The sequence below is a fragment of the Aspergillus tubingensis genome (assembly GCF_013340325.1).
Source record: "Aspergillus tubingensis WU-2223L DNA, scaffold_7, whole genome shotgun sequence".
NCBI lineage: Eukaryota > Fungi > Ascomycota > Eurotiomycetes > Eurotiales > Aspergillaceae > Aspergillus > Aspergillus tubingensis.
This window is the reverse complement of record NW_023336281.1, coordinates 1,817,192-1,831,894: the sequence shown is the minus strand read 5'-3', so window position 1 is coordinate 1,831,894 and position 14,703 is coordinate 1,817,192. Positions and strand designations below refer to the sequence as shown.

Here is a 14,703-nt window from a genome sequence, read left to right as displayed (position 1 = left end):
GTATACTAGCATAAGACAGTTCATAGAATCGAAGCACCGACGTACTCCCAACATATAAAGTGCCGACCACCACCCTTAGACGAACCATCTGTCTGCACTCCAAAAACATCTTGCTTTGGCACATGTGTCGGAAGCACCATAACCGTGTACCCATCGCGTGCCTCCACGGCTTCTCTTCCCAGCGCACTCGCAGAAAGCGCGAACCAAGCGTACGGGGCGATAGACTTGGGAGCAGTTTCCTTCCTAAAAACGCACAGAAAAGGCAAGTTAGCAGGTCATCCAATATCAGATAAATTCCATAGCAAGGTATGTGGAACATACAATATCGCGACCAATAGTTCGATGATCCAACGAGACGGGACAAGTCCATGCCACTTCAGGCTGACAAGATTGGTGGACTTTGCATTATCCAAATCGGGTACACTGTAACGACATAGATAGGGATCCACATCGTCATAGACGGATACGCGAGGCGATTCGAGGGATACCATTGCAAGCCACTCGGAGAGCTCGTTGCAGTGGTCTTCTAGTTCTGCTGCTTCGCGGGACTCGTCTGTGATTTCTGGTCCAGGGAGAGGGGGAACAAGGATACTGGAGTGCTCGGTGATAATAGGCTGGCAATTGATGATTTGGGGCTGGTTTCCCTTTAGGGAGGGGTCGTCTGCTTGTGTTTTAGTGTATAGCTCTGAAAGATAATTCGCAGAGGGGTGCTTAATGACGTATAGTACCTTCGGAAACGCCACCCGAGCTAGTTGTGAGATCGAAGAATAGCCAGGCTACTGATTGGTTCAAGACGTTCTTGAAAGCCCATACGATTCTCTCGAAGCCCTTCTTGCCGTGAAGCATGGACGGAAGCCGAAGGTTGATTTCCACGACTGTTTGTCAGGGCTTGTTGTCAGCATGTCTTCTCTGGGGGACATGGTATGGAGAGCACGTACTGAACCTCTCTTTTGCATGCTTTCTTCCTCCGCTGCGAACAGGCTTCCCTGTAAGCCCTGTTCTTTCGAAGATTTCTTTGCTCAACTCCAATTTCAAGATGCCTAGGGGGGCTGTTAGCTGAGTAGGCTAGGAAAACATAGCCGGGGACTATAGACCATCTTTGAGTGTGAAGACACTGTCTGAGCCTGAGCGTCCCTCTGATATCATGAGGATATTCCCTGTACCATGTATGTTAGCTACTAATTCGGTCTTAGTGCACCAGCGAGGCAACGAGAGGCGAAAAAAAAGCAATAATTACCGGTCTTGATATAAGTATTGAAAAAGTCACCCTCTAGCAAAGAAGATAGCGACATGAACACTCTCGCATATCGCAAGTTTTGCAGCTGGGGTTGCACATATGACAAGATGTCCTTGGGCAGAATGACTTCAACCTGCACAGCGACTAGTTAGCATTTCTCTGATATTGTGCCAGCGTGCATATGATGAACTGTCACAGCACAAACAGACAACATAAAAGTCTAGGGATCATATCTAGAACACAGGGTGTCTTACTCTGTGGACATATGGATGGCCAAGGATGGCTGAGAATGGGGACCGTTTCGTGGGTGGCTGCTTAGGATCGATAAAAGCAGGCAGTTGGCCTATGGTGGTGTAGCATTTTTCGCGCTTAGACGCGTCATCCTCAAAGTCGAGCATAGTCCTTAGAAGAATATAACAAAGCCTGACTATTCGTCGATCAGGCCGTCGGCTGTCAAGCTCAAGTCTCAGATACCGGTAGACGAAATCTGTGGTTGAGCCCGGAGAGAATTTTCGGCCCTATACAAGATCTGCTCGATTCGCACTAGAGGGCTAATAGAAGGCGGGATGCATCAACCAGGAATATCTGATGGAGTCAAGCACGCAGATGCAAAAAGTTCCTGTATAGTTCCGTCGTATACTACTGGTTGATATGCAAGATAATTGCTGCTTGGAATGTTCCGCTAGGTCACCTGACCATATACTGATTGCACGTTCGGGGCAATCCTACCAAGAGATTGTGTTATTGCATGAATCGGGCAATTTGCCGAACTATAAATCAAAAACAAGGCTTTTCCTGAACTTCATAAGGACTCATGATTCTCAACGACTAAAACTGTATTCCTGATCAGGAGCCTAGCCAACTGGCGAGTGCCAGCATTATGTCATCTCAATTCTGATCTTCTATCGCCGAGCTCCAGCCAATCAACGAACGCGCCTCCCGGTCTCTGCGGGCATCGATCGAACATCGCGCGCAGGAGCACTTCCAAATCTCCCCGCAATTCGACAGCGTCATTTTCCAATTGCTCTAAGAAAATACTTTCGTTACTGAAGACCAGTTTGCCATTTTATTGGCAAGGAATCTCTCTCCACTCCGCCATTCACAGCCCCGCGGGGCATCAGTCCACGCTGCTGCTGCCGCAATCGCGAACCCGCCAGCAGCAGCAACAATTACACAAGTACTACCTTGACAATGGCGCCTCCTCGACGGAACCTGCTCCCAAAAGACCGATTTGGTCTTGCGTTTGGTGGCCTAAAAACACAAAACTACCATGATCCTGCTGCTCGTGGTCCTGGTTCTCATACGTAAATGCCCATCCGACAAATTACTCTCATGAAAGAGAACGCATACTGATGGAGGGCGCTGAGCAATCTAGAATTCGCACAATAGCATGGAACCCTACCGGTCAGCTTATTGCCACCGGATCCGCAGACCGTACCCTTCGAATCTGGAACCCTGAGCGCTCGCAAGTGAAATACTCCACCGAACTGCGCGGCCATACTGCTGGAATTGAGAAAGTCGTGTTCAACCCTGTTCGAGACTCCGAGCTGGCTAGCTGCTCTACGGATGGAACCGTTCGCGTTTGGGATGTCCGGTCAAAGACCTGCGTCAGTCGTCTAGACGTTGGAGGCGAGGCATTCACCCTGTCCTGGTCTGCTGATGGAAGGGTAATGATTGTTGGTAGGAAGGTGAGCGAACACCCACGAGCACAAAGCAGATGCGCTCAGCACCAGAGACTTAACAACTGACCAAATGCCCACCATCTGTAGGACGACACCCTCATACCCATCTCCGTCGAATCCCCATCCACCCCAACCATCCACCCAGACGGACCACCCAACGCCGCAGCAACCCAACAGCAACAAAAGCCCACCTTCATACCATCAATCTACACAGCCCTAGAACCACATCCCCAACCCATTCAAACAAACGCAACAACCTTCTCACACCACATCTCCACCCCTTCCTCCCCCGACCTCCACCTCTTCGCCACAACCGGCGAAGGCACCGTCAAAATCATCTCTTACCCGTCCTTTGACGTCCTTCACACCCTCCACGCCCATACATCCGCCTGCCTTTCCATCTCCCTAGCACCCACAGGTCGCTACCTCGCCGTCGGGGGCAGCGACGCCCTCATCTCGCTATGGGATACAACAGACTGGATCTGCAAGCGCACTGTTTCGAGCAACAACGGTGGAGCCGTGCGCGGCGTGAGCTGGAGCTTCGACGGTAGATTCATCTGCGGTGCTTGTGACGAAGTAGGCTGTGGCGGTAATGGTTTGGAGATCTTCCATGCGGAAACGGGCGAGAGTGTTCATACCGTTCCTACGGGAGGCAATGCCAATTCGGGGATTCCGGCTGTCGCGTGGCATCCTTCGAGGTATTGGCTTGCGTATTCTACTACTGCGGATGGGTCGGGGCCGGGCGGATTGAGGATTGTAGGGGCTGCGGGTGGGAATTTGTAGAGATGGTTAGTATTTTGATTTGATGAGTTGATATCTATTTTCGCATCTTTGTGTATGTGTGTGTTGTGGCGTTTGGTGCGTCGGATGTTTTATTTGAGTTTATGATGTTTACGGTAGATATTAAGCATGGCATTGCATGTCTTGTATAGAGGTCATTCGTGTGCTTGTTTTGATATATTGGATCGGTTCATTGCGAATCCTGTCCAGGAGATGTAAACGTGCTACACTCGACAAGTTTGTCGAAGAGGTAAACACTCAGAGTATACTCAACACCAATCGTTAGTCGTCTATATATCGTAGATCACATCATCAGACACTCTGCTGTGCTCAAGCTAAAGTTCAAGGCATGAAGTTCAACCCCTGCCACGACTCCCAACCTCCTGAGGCGAATAATGCCCATTGAGCGTCGCTGAGAGCTTCGGGGCCGTTAGGCGGGTTATTGACTAGGCTTCCGTCGCTGAGATCAGGTATAGGATTTTCTGAGGTATTCCATGTAGGGTCGGTAGTGAGGGGGTTTTCGGATCTCGTGGGATCGAGCTGAGTTGACTGGCTAGGAAAGGCAGTGTTGGTTTCGTATTGGAACGGAGCGAAGACACTGGGGGAGAATAGTTCTGGCTGTATAGGGACTTGTGTGGATGAGGGGTATGTCGCTGGTCCCAAGTAGGCGGGGTTGTTCAGAGTGGAAGCTAGCTGTGAGGGTATGGAGTTGGTTGACTGCTGGGTGTTGGTGTTGCCGTTGGATGTAGAAGACATGTTCGTATCCAAGTTTGGAATATTATTGCCATTTCTGGTCGGTGCTGCATGAGTGGATGTTTTGGAGCCGCTGTGAATCGTTGTGCTTGGTCGGCCTGGTGGCGTTTCAGTGGAAGTTTGTTGAATTGCATATTCAGTGGGCGTGGATCCAGAAGTCCTTTGAGGGTGATCTGGGGTTGTATTGTCATCCTGGCCTCTTGATTGGTTTGCAGTTTGTGTATTGTTCGCGCAAGTCTAGGGTGGTCGCTGATCAGCAGATCGTCTTCACGGCTATAGCAAGCATGCTTACCATATTCTGCGGTATATGGGACGCGATACACATCCTTTTCGAAGCGCGAACATCTCCAAAAGCAGTTCCACCAATATCAAGTTCAAGTTGCATGACGAATGGTTCTGCTAGCGGATTCTTTTCTTTGAAGGCATCGAGGGCAGAAAAGGCAAATTGTAGAGATGAACGTGCAGCGGAGTCACTGGGGCGAAATTTCAGGTATTGGATGAAGACCCGCGCGGCCACGTAGATACAAAACGCCATGAATGGGTCCATCTGCTTCCTGTTAGCATGTCCAGAGAGCTAGAAGTCATGATATAACTGACAACACTCAGATCTAGATGAATGATCATCTTCATTATGTTGGAGATTTGATCGGCAGCTAGTATACACCGTCGCTTACTCTCGGTGGCGATCTGCTCTGGCATTTTATTCTTTTCCGCTACGAATATTGCCCCTTGATGCAGACAGATCGTTGCTGTGTGGATAGCCATGTTGCAGAATATAATGTTCGGATCGGTCGTCAAGACTGTCAGCCGCAGATGACTTGGCATGGAGAGCGCAAAGTGGAGTAGGAGATTATCAAATGCACGATGCCGCTGCCAGTACAGTCCAGTGAGATCATGTTCATTATCTTGGGGATCAGGTCGATGCAGATGTGCGACATTCTTCCCGAACATGCAAGCTAGTATCACGACTCCTGCAAAAGTTGACATTGTGGAAATATTCCCGGTTATCAGTATGTCTGCGAGACGACCAGTTTGTTGCGGGTTGTTATCCATGAATGATTCCTCAGACGCTGGAAGATTCGTGAAGATCTATCGAGCTCAGTCAGATAAGACTGTTCCCGGACATTGAAGCATACGCTGGAGCAACTGACATCTCTTTCATCAAACGAGACAGGCCATCCAGTACCGACACTTGCGTATCTATCGAGACAGAAAGCCATCCAAAATACTCTCCTTCGCTCTTCTTTTTCAGACCAGTCCTTGGAAGGTGGCAAGGTCTGTTTGACGTTCAGACCATCTTCATCTATACCACATAGACCTAGCATCGTCGCCAGTCTGGCAGCTTTTCCAACACTCAGCCACGCTCGAGGAAGAAACATCATTTTGAACTCATATGTGCCGATGAGTACCCAGGTCTGACAATGTGCGATAGACACCACACGCTCACCAAGACCTTCTAACTCGTCCAATTCGGCGTACTTGCGAGCCCGCTCGTAGAAAATACTGTGAAGACTGGAATACTTGTCCGTGACAGACGCCGCATGGCACCAAATCATGTACTGTAAGCATATAGGAGGCCGTGAAGCAGGAGCAAGGCTTGCAGCTGCCAAATACCTTGGGCGGTGAATCATGGGAAGTCGGGGATGTATCTTCTTGAAATATATCGCAGTCCTGTATAGCATTAGAAGGCGGATACAGATCTCGATTGTATGGGGAAAACTTGCAGCTCATCAATAACCTCCTGCGTGGGAAGGGGTTCTTCCAGCCCCAGGCTTATCAAGCTACCTTGGGGATTATCGCTGCTTGCTGCTCCTGCATGATACGATGTGGGAGTCGAAGAGATAGGATCGGCCTCTCCCTCCGGAGACTGCATATGAACATCATCCTGGGGAGAGATGCCGGGCGCGCCAGCCGAATGGGTTGTCACTGAAGCAATAGGGCTATTGCCCTGGCTTTGCTGTACTTGTGCTCCTTGTTTTCTAAGTAGAGTTTCGACCTGGGCTGCATAATAAGCGTGGTGTTAGCGGAGCAGACGGTGAGATCGGCGCTCACATGCCTCCGATCAGAAATCGAGCGTCAAATAATGACAGACAATGAACATACCCAGACGTGCTTCTAGCTGCTTCACGTAACCCCGCTTTGGACCGCTTTTCTTGCGCACTTCATCGAATATGCATTCATGACCTAACCGAGAGCATGTCCCGCAACTGGGTCTCTTTCCATCGCATCTTAATTTCCTCCTTCGGCAAAGAACGCATGCGATACGCTTAGGGCGGGGAATATAATGGCTGTTCGGATTGTGATTCTCTGCGGCAATCGACGCTGCCTCTTCATGCGCTGCACTCAGCTGTGGCTGGGATGGAGAAGCTTGAGTCTGCCCTGGTGGACGATTGGCATTATCAGCCATGGCCGGGCGCGCGATGCGGGTGGGGAGCTGATGTGTGTCGAGAATAGCCTGCAATGTGGGCACAGCTTTTCCGAGCTAGAGGTGCTGTGCCTCGATCATGGATACTTGGAGGCATCGAACGGGCGAAAAAGACCGGTATACATAAAGAGAAGGCCAAAAAACAAAAAAGTCGTTAGGCTATAGGGAAAGATGTTAGGTGCACGGTCGAGCTTAGGTCAGTCAGGCCGAGGACGTTACAGGACTCGTAACGGAACCAAGGATCCTAATTTGTTAGTCAGGCATCATGCTAACAAAGCGTAATTCGCGACCATTAAAGAGTAAAGCTTACAGCGGTCTTCCCGCGGACGCAAAAGCGATGTTGAACGTAGTGAGTTACTTAAGCGCGATGCGATGATCTTACTCCACTGACTTCGGCTCGATTCTCTCGGTCTCAGCCAGTTCTAGACCCGCGGCTCGTTCGCCCCGATGCCGCCCTATCCCATGCCAGGACTGGTCGCTGTCTACTCCACCAGATACAATACTCTCATAAGTAAAGGAGCTGATCAAAAACTATATGTGCACTGTGTAATAGGATTGATTGTACTCTAACCCATGTAGTATACAAGAGAAACGCCGGAGCATAAACAACACATGAAGGAGATCCGGATAGAAAGCAAAGGAGCTGGAGTATAGACAGCTGGAATCCCCCATCGTAGCCAAGACAAAATAAAGTATAGTACAACAAGGTGAACAGGAAAAGACTTCCCACCATCTAAACTCACAAGAAGGACCTTCGACAGATGGGGAGATTCCGAAGATCCATGCTCTGCTTTACCCAGCTTTTACCCCGAGCGATGATAGAAATCACATTTGATATAACCGTGAGATTGCTGTAAGGAGGTCCAACGAATAAAGAAGAATTTCATGTCCACGACGGCGTTTAGTGGTATCCACGACGACGCTTGCCCTGGTTGCGCTCTCTGGGATGAACCACAGCCTTGTTGATCTTCCACTTGGGACGGGTCTTGTAACCGGATTTCGCCTGTAAGAACAGAAGACATTAGCACGGACGAGGCTTGGAAGCAAAGGGAGGAATAGTGAAGCGAGAATACATACCGGCATACCCCAAGGACTCTTCGGGTCAACATTACCCTTCGATTTGCCTCGACCACCACCGTGGGGATGTTCGGCGGCGTTCATGGCGAGACCACGAACAGTAGGCCGAATGTTGAGCCAACGGGAGCGACCAGCCTTACCAAGCTGGCGGTACTGGTGGTTGGGGTTGCTAGCGACGCCAACAGTCGCGCAGCAGTCCTTGTGAATGAGACGAACTTCACCACTCTGAAGACGGATGGTGACGTGTTGAGAAATGCGCTCCTTTCTTTGCCTCTCGCGCTGCGTGAGAGGCTTCTGCTCAACGGCCCCGGCCTCGCCTTCTTGGCCGTCCGAATGATCACGCTTCGCCTTAATATCGATACCCTTGGCGATAACTGTCGCAAAAGTACCGGCACTACGGCAGAGCTGGCCTCCCTGACCAGGACGTAGGCCAACGTTGAAGACCAGAGTACCAACAGGCATCATGTGCAGCGGCAGGCAGTTTCCTCTCCACGCGGTTCTGGCAGCGAGGACACCAGGGTCTACAGTACCTCCCATGCTCTTCCAGAGTTCCTCCGGGATACCAGACATGTAACTGTGGACAACGTCACCAGCCCGCATGCCCTCCGCAGCCAGGATGTAACTCAGTTTCTTGGTCTCCTGGCTACGGACGAGAGCAATGTGAGCACTCCGACCAGGGTCATGTTCGATACGTTCCACCACGTGCGGACCGGGAGCATCACGCGCAAAATCAACCATTCGTATACGGCGCTTGTGGCCACCACCGCGATGGCGGACAGTCACTCTACCGGAGTTGTTACGACCACCCTTGGCCTGACCTCGTTTGGGGAACGTCAACTTCTGCACCGGGCGTCCTTTCCACAGGTGGTCATTGATCGGTCTGCGCAAATGTCTGATACCGGGGGTTCGTGGAGTGTAGGAGCGTAGAAGGATACCGGCGTCATCACGAGTGGGTGGAGGGGCGAAGGCGATACTGGGGTCGAAGGTCGAACTTGCAGGCTCGTCAGCGGACGGATTCTCTTGCTCGCGAACGACAGTCGAATAGGCCCGCGACGAAATGGCCGTAGACAAGGTTCTAAACGGAAGACGAAGGCCCGTAAGGGCCAAGCGAGTCTGAAGCATATTGGAGTGTAATGTATGTGGTGGAGGTAAAAAGTCGGAAGGATTTCGATGTCAATCGGTCGTGATCGGAGATGTCAAAGCAATACCGCAATGTGGTACCCTAAGTGGTGAGAGGAATTCCAAGCAAGCTACTGCTTAAACATGCTTAGAATTAAAGACAACAAAATAGGCAATGCAGAATTCCAGCGTCTCTGACACCACTATCCGCAACACCGTGCTCAATTGGAGTGTTGTTGGGGGCACCGGTGACAATAGCCGCACTTCTACTCGATCTCCGGAGCAAAAATGTCTGGCATGGATTGGGAGGTGTGGCTTGACGATCTGGCACATGACTTGAATCGCACCGCCGCATCCGGGACTGACTAAGTGTGGCTCAGGCTTTGAGTCACGGGATGGCGCGACACGGCAACACGTCCGAAGGGAACGAAAAAGCGTAAAAGCTCCGGGTCGGTTGCCGCGCAACCAGCAATTGTTTTGGCGATCGTGGCCGCGCTCCATCACGTTTTTGCTCGCGACGGGCGTTTGGAGAGTCGAGGGTGTTTTCCTGCCTGGGTCAGCTCAGGCATCGACCATGGATGAGGATCCGCCTTGTTTCCCTTAGGGAGTCCTCCCGTAAACCGTGACTGTATGATTACCACCCTGCCTGCCACCTTTTACACCACCAATTCCGCCCTTTTTACAGCGACTTCTGCCAGGGAAGTCACGTCCGTCATACATACGCATACACGTACATACATGCGATCGATCCATACAGAACCATAGACTTGCTTCTCTTAATTGCCTTCTTTCCCCCCCTTCGTTGCCGTCTCTTCCCGTCTGTCACTCTTCCTTTCCCTCCACTTCTCTCCTACCAACTACCACTATTTCTCAATTGGCCTTCACCGTACATACCATAATACCTGGGGACCGTGACTATTGTCTCCAGGCTTGCATATACACGACGTTGTACAGCAGTTAATAATCCGCAATCCACGCGATCCCACTGGATTGTGCTGTGGGGCATCTTTCCCAGCCTGGCCAGTTTCCACGCTAAGACTAGGGCCAAACATCCTCTTTGCCCTGTCAAGTTTACCACCTTTTCCTACTCCTCTCCATCATCATCAACTCCAGGGAGGCGACCACCACCCCTAATAGGACCCCGTTTCTTCGCCAAATTCTCGTGTCATTACTTATAAACTACTACCCTACCTTACTATATCACCATAAAAACATACTTTGGGGCCGTCAACGCCGTGGAAAGTTACGTGTCTCGGGTCTTGCGAGCTCCTGTCAATAGCATCAACAAAGCCATATATGCCACGAATCTGAGCCCACTCCTGCCAAATTCCTTCCAAGTACCCGACCGTTCGACTTGAGAAACCTTGCATTCAGACCAATTGATTGGGGTTGGACACATATTCACGCGTGGTACGTGCAAATCTACCTTCCGGCAACCGGTATTTGAGCTCCACTGGGGTAATCTCTCCTGGAATGCTGACTTGACTTTCCAACCGCCTGCAGAACCATACTCTTGCACTCTACTCTTATTCCCTTCCTTGCCCCTCCTTATATTCATTTTACCTTCTCCCCTATCCATCATGCCACCTGTAAGTGTCCTTGACCTCTCACTACGCGTTGTGCAATCCTCGGTCGCGACTCGATGGGCTTGAAGGTCCATCTTGCACGCGTATAATTCTAACTGTTCAACAGGCTCGGAGTCTTCGTACGAGAGGCACGATGAACGAGAACGATGAGAATGGCCCATCGACGCGTCTGACGCGGGCCAAGGCCGCTGCTCTGTCAGTCAATGACGCTGGGGCTCCCCCCGCCAAGAAGCCGCTCCAGACGAAGAAGGCCGCGACCACCACCACTACCACCGGAACCCGGAGACGCGCCGCCCTTGGTGATGTGAGCAATGTTACCAAAGCAGAGAATGGAGAGACCAAGGATGCCAAGAAGCCAGCTGCCACGAAGGTTGGCCTGACATCTAAAGCAACATTGCAGGCTGGTGGAGTTCAGAAACTTACTCGCAACAACTCGTCACGCGCTGCCCTAGGACCCAAGGACAGCAACCCAAAGAAGCCTACCACAGAAACAAAGCGCCCGGGAAGTGGATCGGGCACCAAGCGGACATCCAGCGAGAAGGCAATTCAAGAGAAGGCAGCTGAGGAGGAACCACGCCCCCGAAAGAAGGTCGAAGTCGAGAAGAAGGTCACCGAACAGAAGACTCTCACCGAGAAGCTCGCCAACGCCAAGGAGGATGTCAATGTTCCTGTCGATCCCAAGGTTCTGCAAAAGCCTGTCGATGATTTTGTCGACGATCTCGACGCCGAAGATCTTGATGACCCTTTGATGGTTGCTGAATACGTTGTCGATATCTTCGAATATCTGAAGGACCTTGAGCTGGAGACCTTGCCCAACGCCGAGTACATCGATCATCAACCTGACCTGGAATGGAAGATGCGCGGCATCCTTGTCGACTGGCTCATCGAGGTCCACACCCGCTTTCGCCTCCTCCCCGAGACCCTCTTCCTTGCCGTCAACATCATTGACCGCTTCCTCTCTGCTGAGGTGGTGGCTCTGGACCGTCTTCAACTGGTTGGTGTCGCCGCTATGTTCATCGCGTCCAAGTATGAGGAAGTTCTTTCGCCACACGTTGCCAACTTCACCGATGTCGCCGACGGAACTTTCACCGACCGCGAGATCTTGGACGCTGAGCGGCACATTCTCGCTACCCTCGAGTACAACATGAGCTACCCTAACCCCATGAACTTCCTCCGTCGTATTTCGAAAGCAGACAACTATGATATCCAGACCCGTACTCTCGGCAAGTACCTCATGGAAATCAGCCTCTTGGACCACAGGTTCATGGGTTACCGCCAGAGTCATGTGGCGGCTGCTGCCATGTATCTGGCTCGTCTCATCCTTGACCGGGGTGTCTGGGTATGTTTCTTCCACACATCTTACGGGCTCATTATGCTAATTGATAACTTAGGATGCCACCCTGGCTCATTATGCCGGTTACACTGAAGAAGAGATCGACCCCGTCTTCCGCTTAATGATTGATTACCTTCACCGCCCTGTCTCTCATGAGGCGTTCTTCAAGAAGTACGCCAGCAAGAAGTTCTTGAAGGGTATGTTGCCTCTATAGCATTGTCATTGGACCACCAACCGCTAACGTGACTAGCATCCATCCTCACCCGGCAATGGGCGAAGAAATACCACCACCTGTATATCAACAGCTCGCTATCCGAGCCTTACTCTTATATGAAAGACCATGAATAAATAACCCGCCGCCTCTGGTGACTTAATATCGGCGTCAGGCAGCACGACCGAGGATAGGAGTTTGTTGATTCCATATGATGGTATTTCATTCGTGATGGTATTAGGCACCTCTTGCATATGTTTATGAACGGCATTTTGTTGTTTTCGGTTGCGGACGTTTGCATCTTCGCTTCTTCCAGGGGTGTCTGGCGCACATCTGGCTTTGTTTTTTCTACTGTTCTTCGATTCTCTTCATTTCTGGTAGTGTCTGGGTTGTTTCGCACTTGCTTTGATACCTTACATAACCTTCTCCCGTCTTACCCTGTGTGACTTCCAGGCGTCGGACTTTTCAAGGACGGAAATTTACTCGCTTCTTTTTATTTTTGGATCCAAAGTTCTTGTTCATCGGCGTCGGGTACTCTTCGGACTTATTACACAGCTTCCGCAGGACCGTGACGATCTATCTACCACCGCATTATGTTGGTCAAGGCGTGCGGAATGAACCAATGCCATACAGCTACGACAATACACATCGGGGCATAGACCCAAGGTTGAGAGAAAGGTGAAAAAGGGCTTGTTTTTGGTATTAGTTCTTTCATGTTGAGTTAGCGGGGGTATATCACGGATAGAGTGGCAAGGATTACGGTAATGTGCGTTAAGGATGGTTAGTTTAGTCTTGAACTACCAGGAAGTTTGTATACCACCCCTTGATGCTACTTGCAGATCACCTAGATACAAGCCTTCTAAGTAAGCAAATGTGGGTTATTGCGCGGGAAGTTTCCAACCTGCCAGTGACCTGGAGTTGGGAACCGAGGCACCGAGGATCAACACGCTAGCCGTCCCCATATCTCCTCATCCTTCTGCACAGCAACCAAATCTCGAATTCCTACTCAAGATACCCCCCAGCGACGATCAAATTCCCTCCTCTCCTAGCTGTAAAGCACAGACACATATTTAGTCCCGGTTGCTCCTAGGAACGGACCCAGTCACTACCCAACTACCACCAATCAACCTCAGGAACCCAACAGCAACAACCCTTCATCCTATCCACCCCCAGTCCCTTACCCCAGATATCCATCTACTATCTAACTATCTATCTTACCCACCCAGCCAACCAACCCCTACCATGACCTCAGATCATCACCACACATGCCCCTTCTGCGCCATCGCTCACAAATACCCGCCCCTCCCACCAACGACATTCCTCCGCCCGAAGAATTCCTCCCACGATGATCATTTAAATTTAGCGGCTGCCGCGGCGGCGCCCACCACCACCACCACTACTACTACTGACATTCCTTCCCCGGATTCATTTACCGAGCCGAGCAATTCAGACGGCCCTGGCCATGCACACCTCCTCTTATCCACGAAACATGTCCTGGCGTTTTTGGATATTATGCCCTTGACGAGAGGACATGTTCTGGTTGCTACGAGGGAACATTGTGAGAGGTTGGGCGATGTAGGGGTGGCTGTCGGGAGGGAGGTACGTTAACTGTTTAAGTTCTTGTTTGGGTTTGTTTTCTGGAATTGTGGTTTACTTTTGCTTATTTGGATTTGAGTTGGGTTGTTATTTTATGTGTTAGTTATATAAGGTTTGGTTTGGATTGGGTTTGTTGGATTATGGCAGTGTCTTGAATACATACTACAGTATTTACTATGGGTTATCTACTGACTGACTGACTGACGCATGGAATGACACAGATCGGCCAATGGCTCCCCGTTATCTCAAGGGTCGTGATGCGGACCCTCTTTGGAGAGGAAGAGCAAGGGGACTTTAACTCGTTGTGGAATTGGAATGTCGTGCAGAATAATGGTAGGTTCGGTTGCTATCTTACTACTATCTATCTACATATGCTATGCTTGTGTAACCTTGACGGCGCGGCGATTTGGTTTGTCGATCTTATGGCTTGTGGAATTCTTATTATCTGCATGCCCTATTGTCCATATTTGAGATTTGGGTTCTTGAACACTTATTTGATTTGGTATTTGGTGGCTAATGAGTTGGAATTGGGTTAGGTGTCAGAGCTGCGCAGCAGGTCCCTCACGTTCACTTTCATGTCATTCCTCGACCGCCTGATCGGCCGGCGGAAGGGAAGGGAAAGGCTCATTTGAGCTATGTTATGTTTGGGCGGGGGCAGAGGGAGGATTTGGATGATGAGGAGGGCGAGAGTCTGGCTGGTATGTTAAGGGAGGTGTTGGCGAGGGAAGTAGAGAGGGTTAAGAGGGAAGAGGGGTTGGATTTGGAAGGGGAGTTTGGGAAATTTCGAGTGGAAAAGGGAAAGCTTTGATGGTACTTGTAGAGTATAGAGCTGATTTTGGTTTGTATCATGATGGGCGTTATAGAGTCATTGCTTTTGTTCGATTTTTGGTTATTTTCTATTCTA

At 50.5% G+C, this 14,703-nt stretch overlaps 6 protein-coding genes across 6 annotated transcripts; 3 read left to right on the top strand and 3 right to left on the bottom strand.

The window, feature by feature from the left end:
• Positions 1–20: 20 nt before the first annotated feature.
• AtWU_05578 (ribonuclease P protein subunit p40) lies at positions 21–1,635 on the bottom strand (the record flags this gene model as incomplete). Its single annotated transcript, XM_035500688.1, has 7 exons — positions 21–243; positions 322–661; positions 729–875; positions 939–1,040; positions 1,095–1,157; positions 1,238–1,370; positions 1,492–1,635. 7 exons carry the CDS (start codon positions 1,633–1,635, stop codon positions 21–23), a joined length of 1,152 nt encoding a protein of 383 aa, XP_035356581.1.
• A 793-nt stretch (positions 1,636–2,428) lies between these two features.
• Positions 2,429–3,702, top strand: AtWU_05577 (WD repeat-containing protein; the record flags this gene model as incomplete). The annotated part of the gene is made up of 3 exons (XM_035500687.1): positions 2,429–2,541; positions 2,613–2,925; positions 3,007–3,702. 3 exons carry the CDS (start codon positions 2,429–2,431, stop codon positions 3,700–3,702), a joined length of 1,122 nt encoding a protein of 373 aa, XP_035356580.1.
• A 339-nt stretch (positions 3,703–4,041) lies between these two features.
• Positions 4,042–6,083, bottom strand: AtWU_05576 (putative C6 transcription factor Prf; the record flags this gene model as incomplete). Its single annotated transcript, XM_035500686.1, has 4 exons — positions 4,042–4,689; positions 4,745–4,999; positions 5,050–5,541; positions 5,604–6,083. 4 exons carry the CDS (start codon positions 6,081–6,083, stop codon positions 4,042–4,044), a joined length of 1,875 nt encoding a protein of 624 aa, XP_035356579.1.
• Positions 6,084–7,778: 1,695 nt separating this feature from the next.
• Positions 7,779–9,076, bottom strand: AtWU_05575 (mitochondrial 54S ribosomal protein uL2m; the record flags this gene model as incomplete). Its single annotated transcript, XM_035500685.1, has 2 exons — positions 7,779–7,880; positions 7,955–9,076. The coding sequence occupies 2 exons, from the start codon at positions 9,074–9,076 to the stop codon at positions 7,779–7,781; spliced, it is 1,224 nt and encodes a 407-aa protein (XP_035356578.1).
• A 1,577-nt stretch (positions 9,077–10,653) lies between these two features.
• On the top strand, positions 10,654–12,340 carry AtWU_05574 (B-type cyclin nimE; the record flags this gene model as incomplete). The annotated part of the gene is made up of 4 exons (XM_035500684.1): positions 10,654–10,662; positions 10,766–11,998; positions 12,051–12,189; positions 12,243–12,340. The coding sequence occupies 4 exons, from the start codon at positions 10,654–10,656 to the stop codon at positions 12,338–12,340; spliced, it is 1,479 nt and encodes a 492-aa protein (XP_035356577.1).
• Positions 12,341–13,445: 1,105 nt separating this feature from the next.
• Positions 13,446–14,607, top strand: AtWU_05573 (HIT domain protein; the record flags this gene model as incomplete). The annotated part of the gene is made up of 3 exons (XM_035500683.1): positions 13,446–13,802; positions 14,021–14,132; positions 14,336–14,607. 3 exons carry the CDS (start codon positions 13,446–13,448, stop codon positions 14,605–14,607), a joined length of 741 nt encoding a protein of 246 aa, XP_035356576.1.
• Positions 14,608–14,703: the final 96 nt, after the last annotated feature.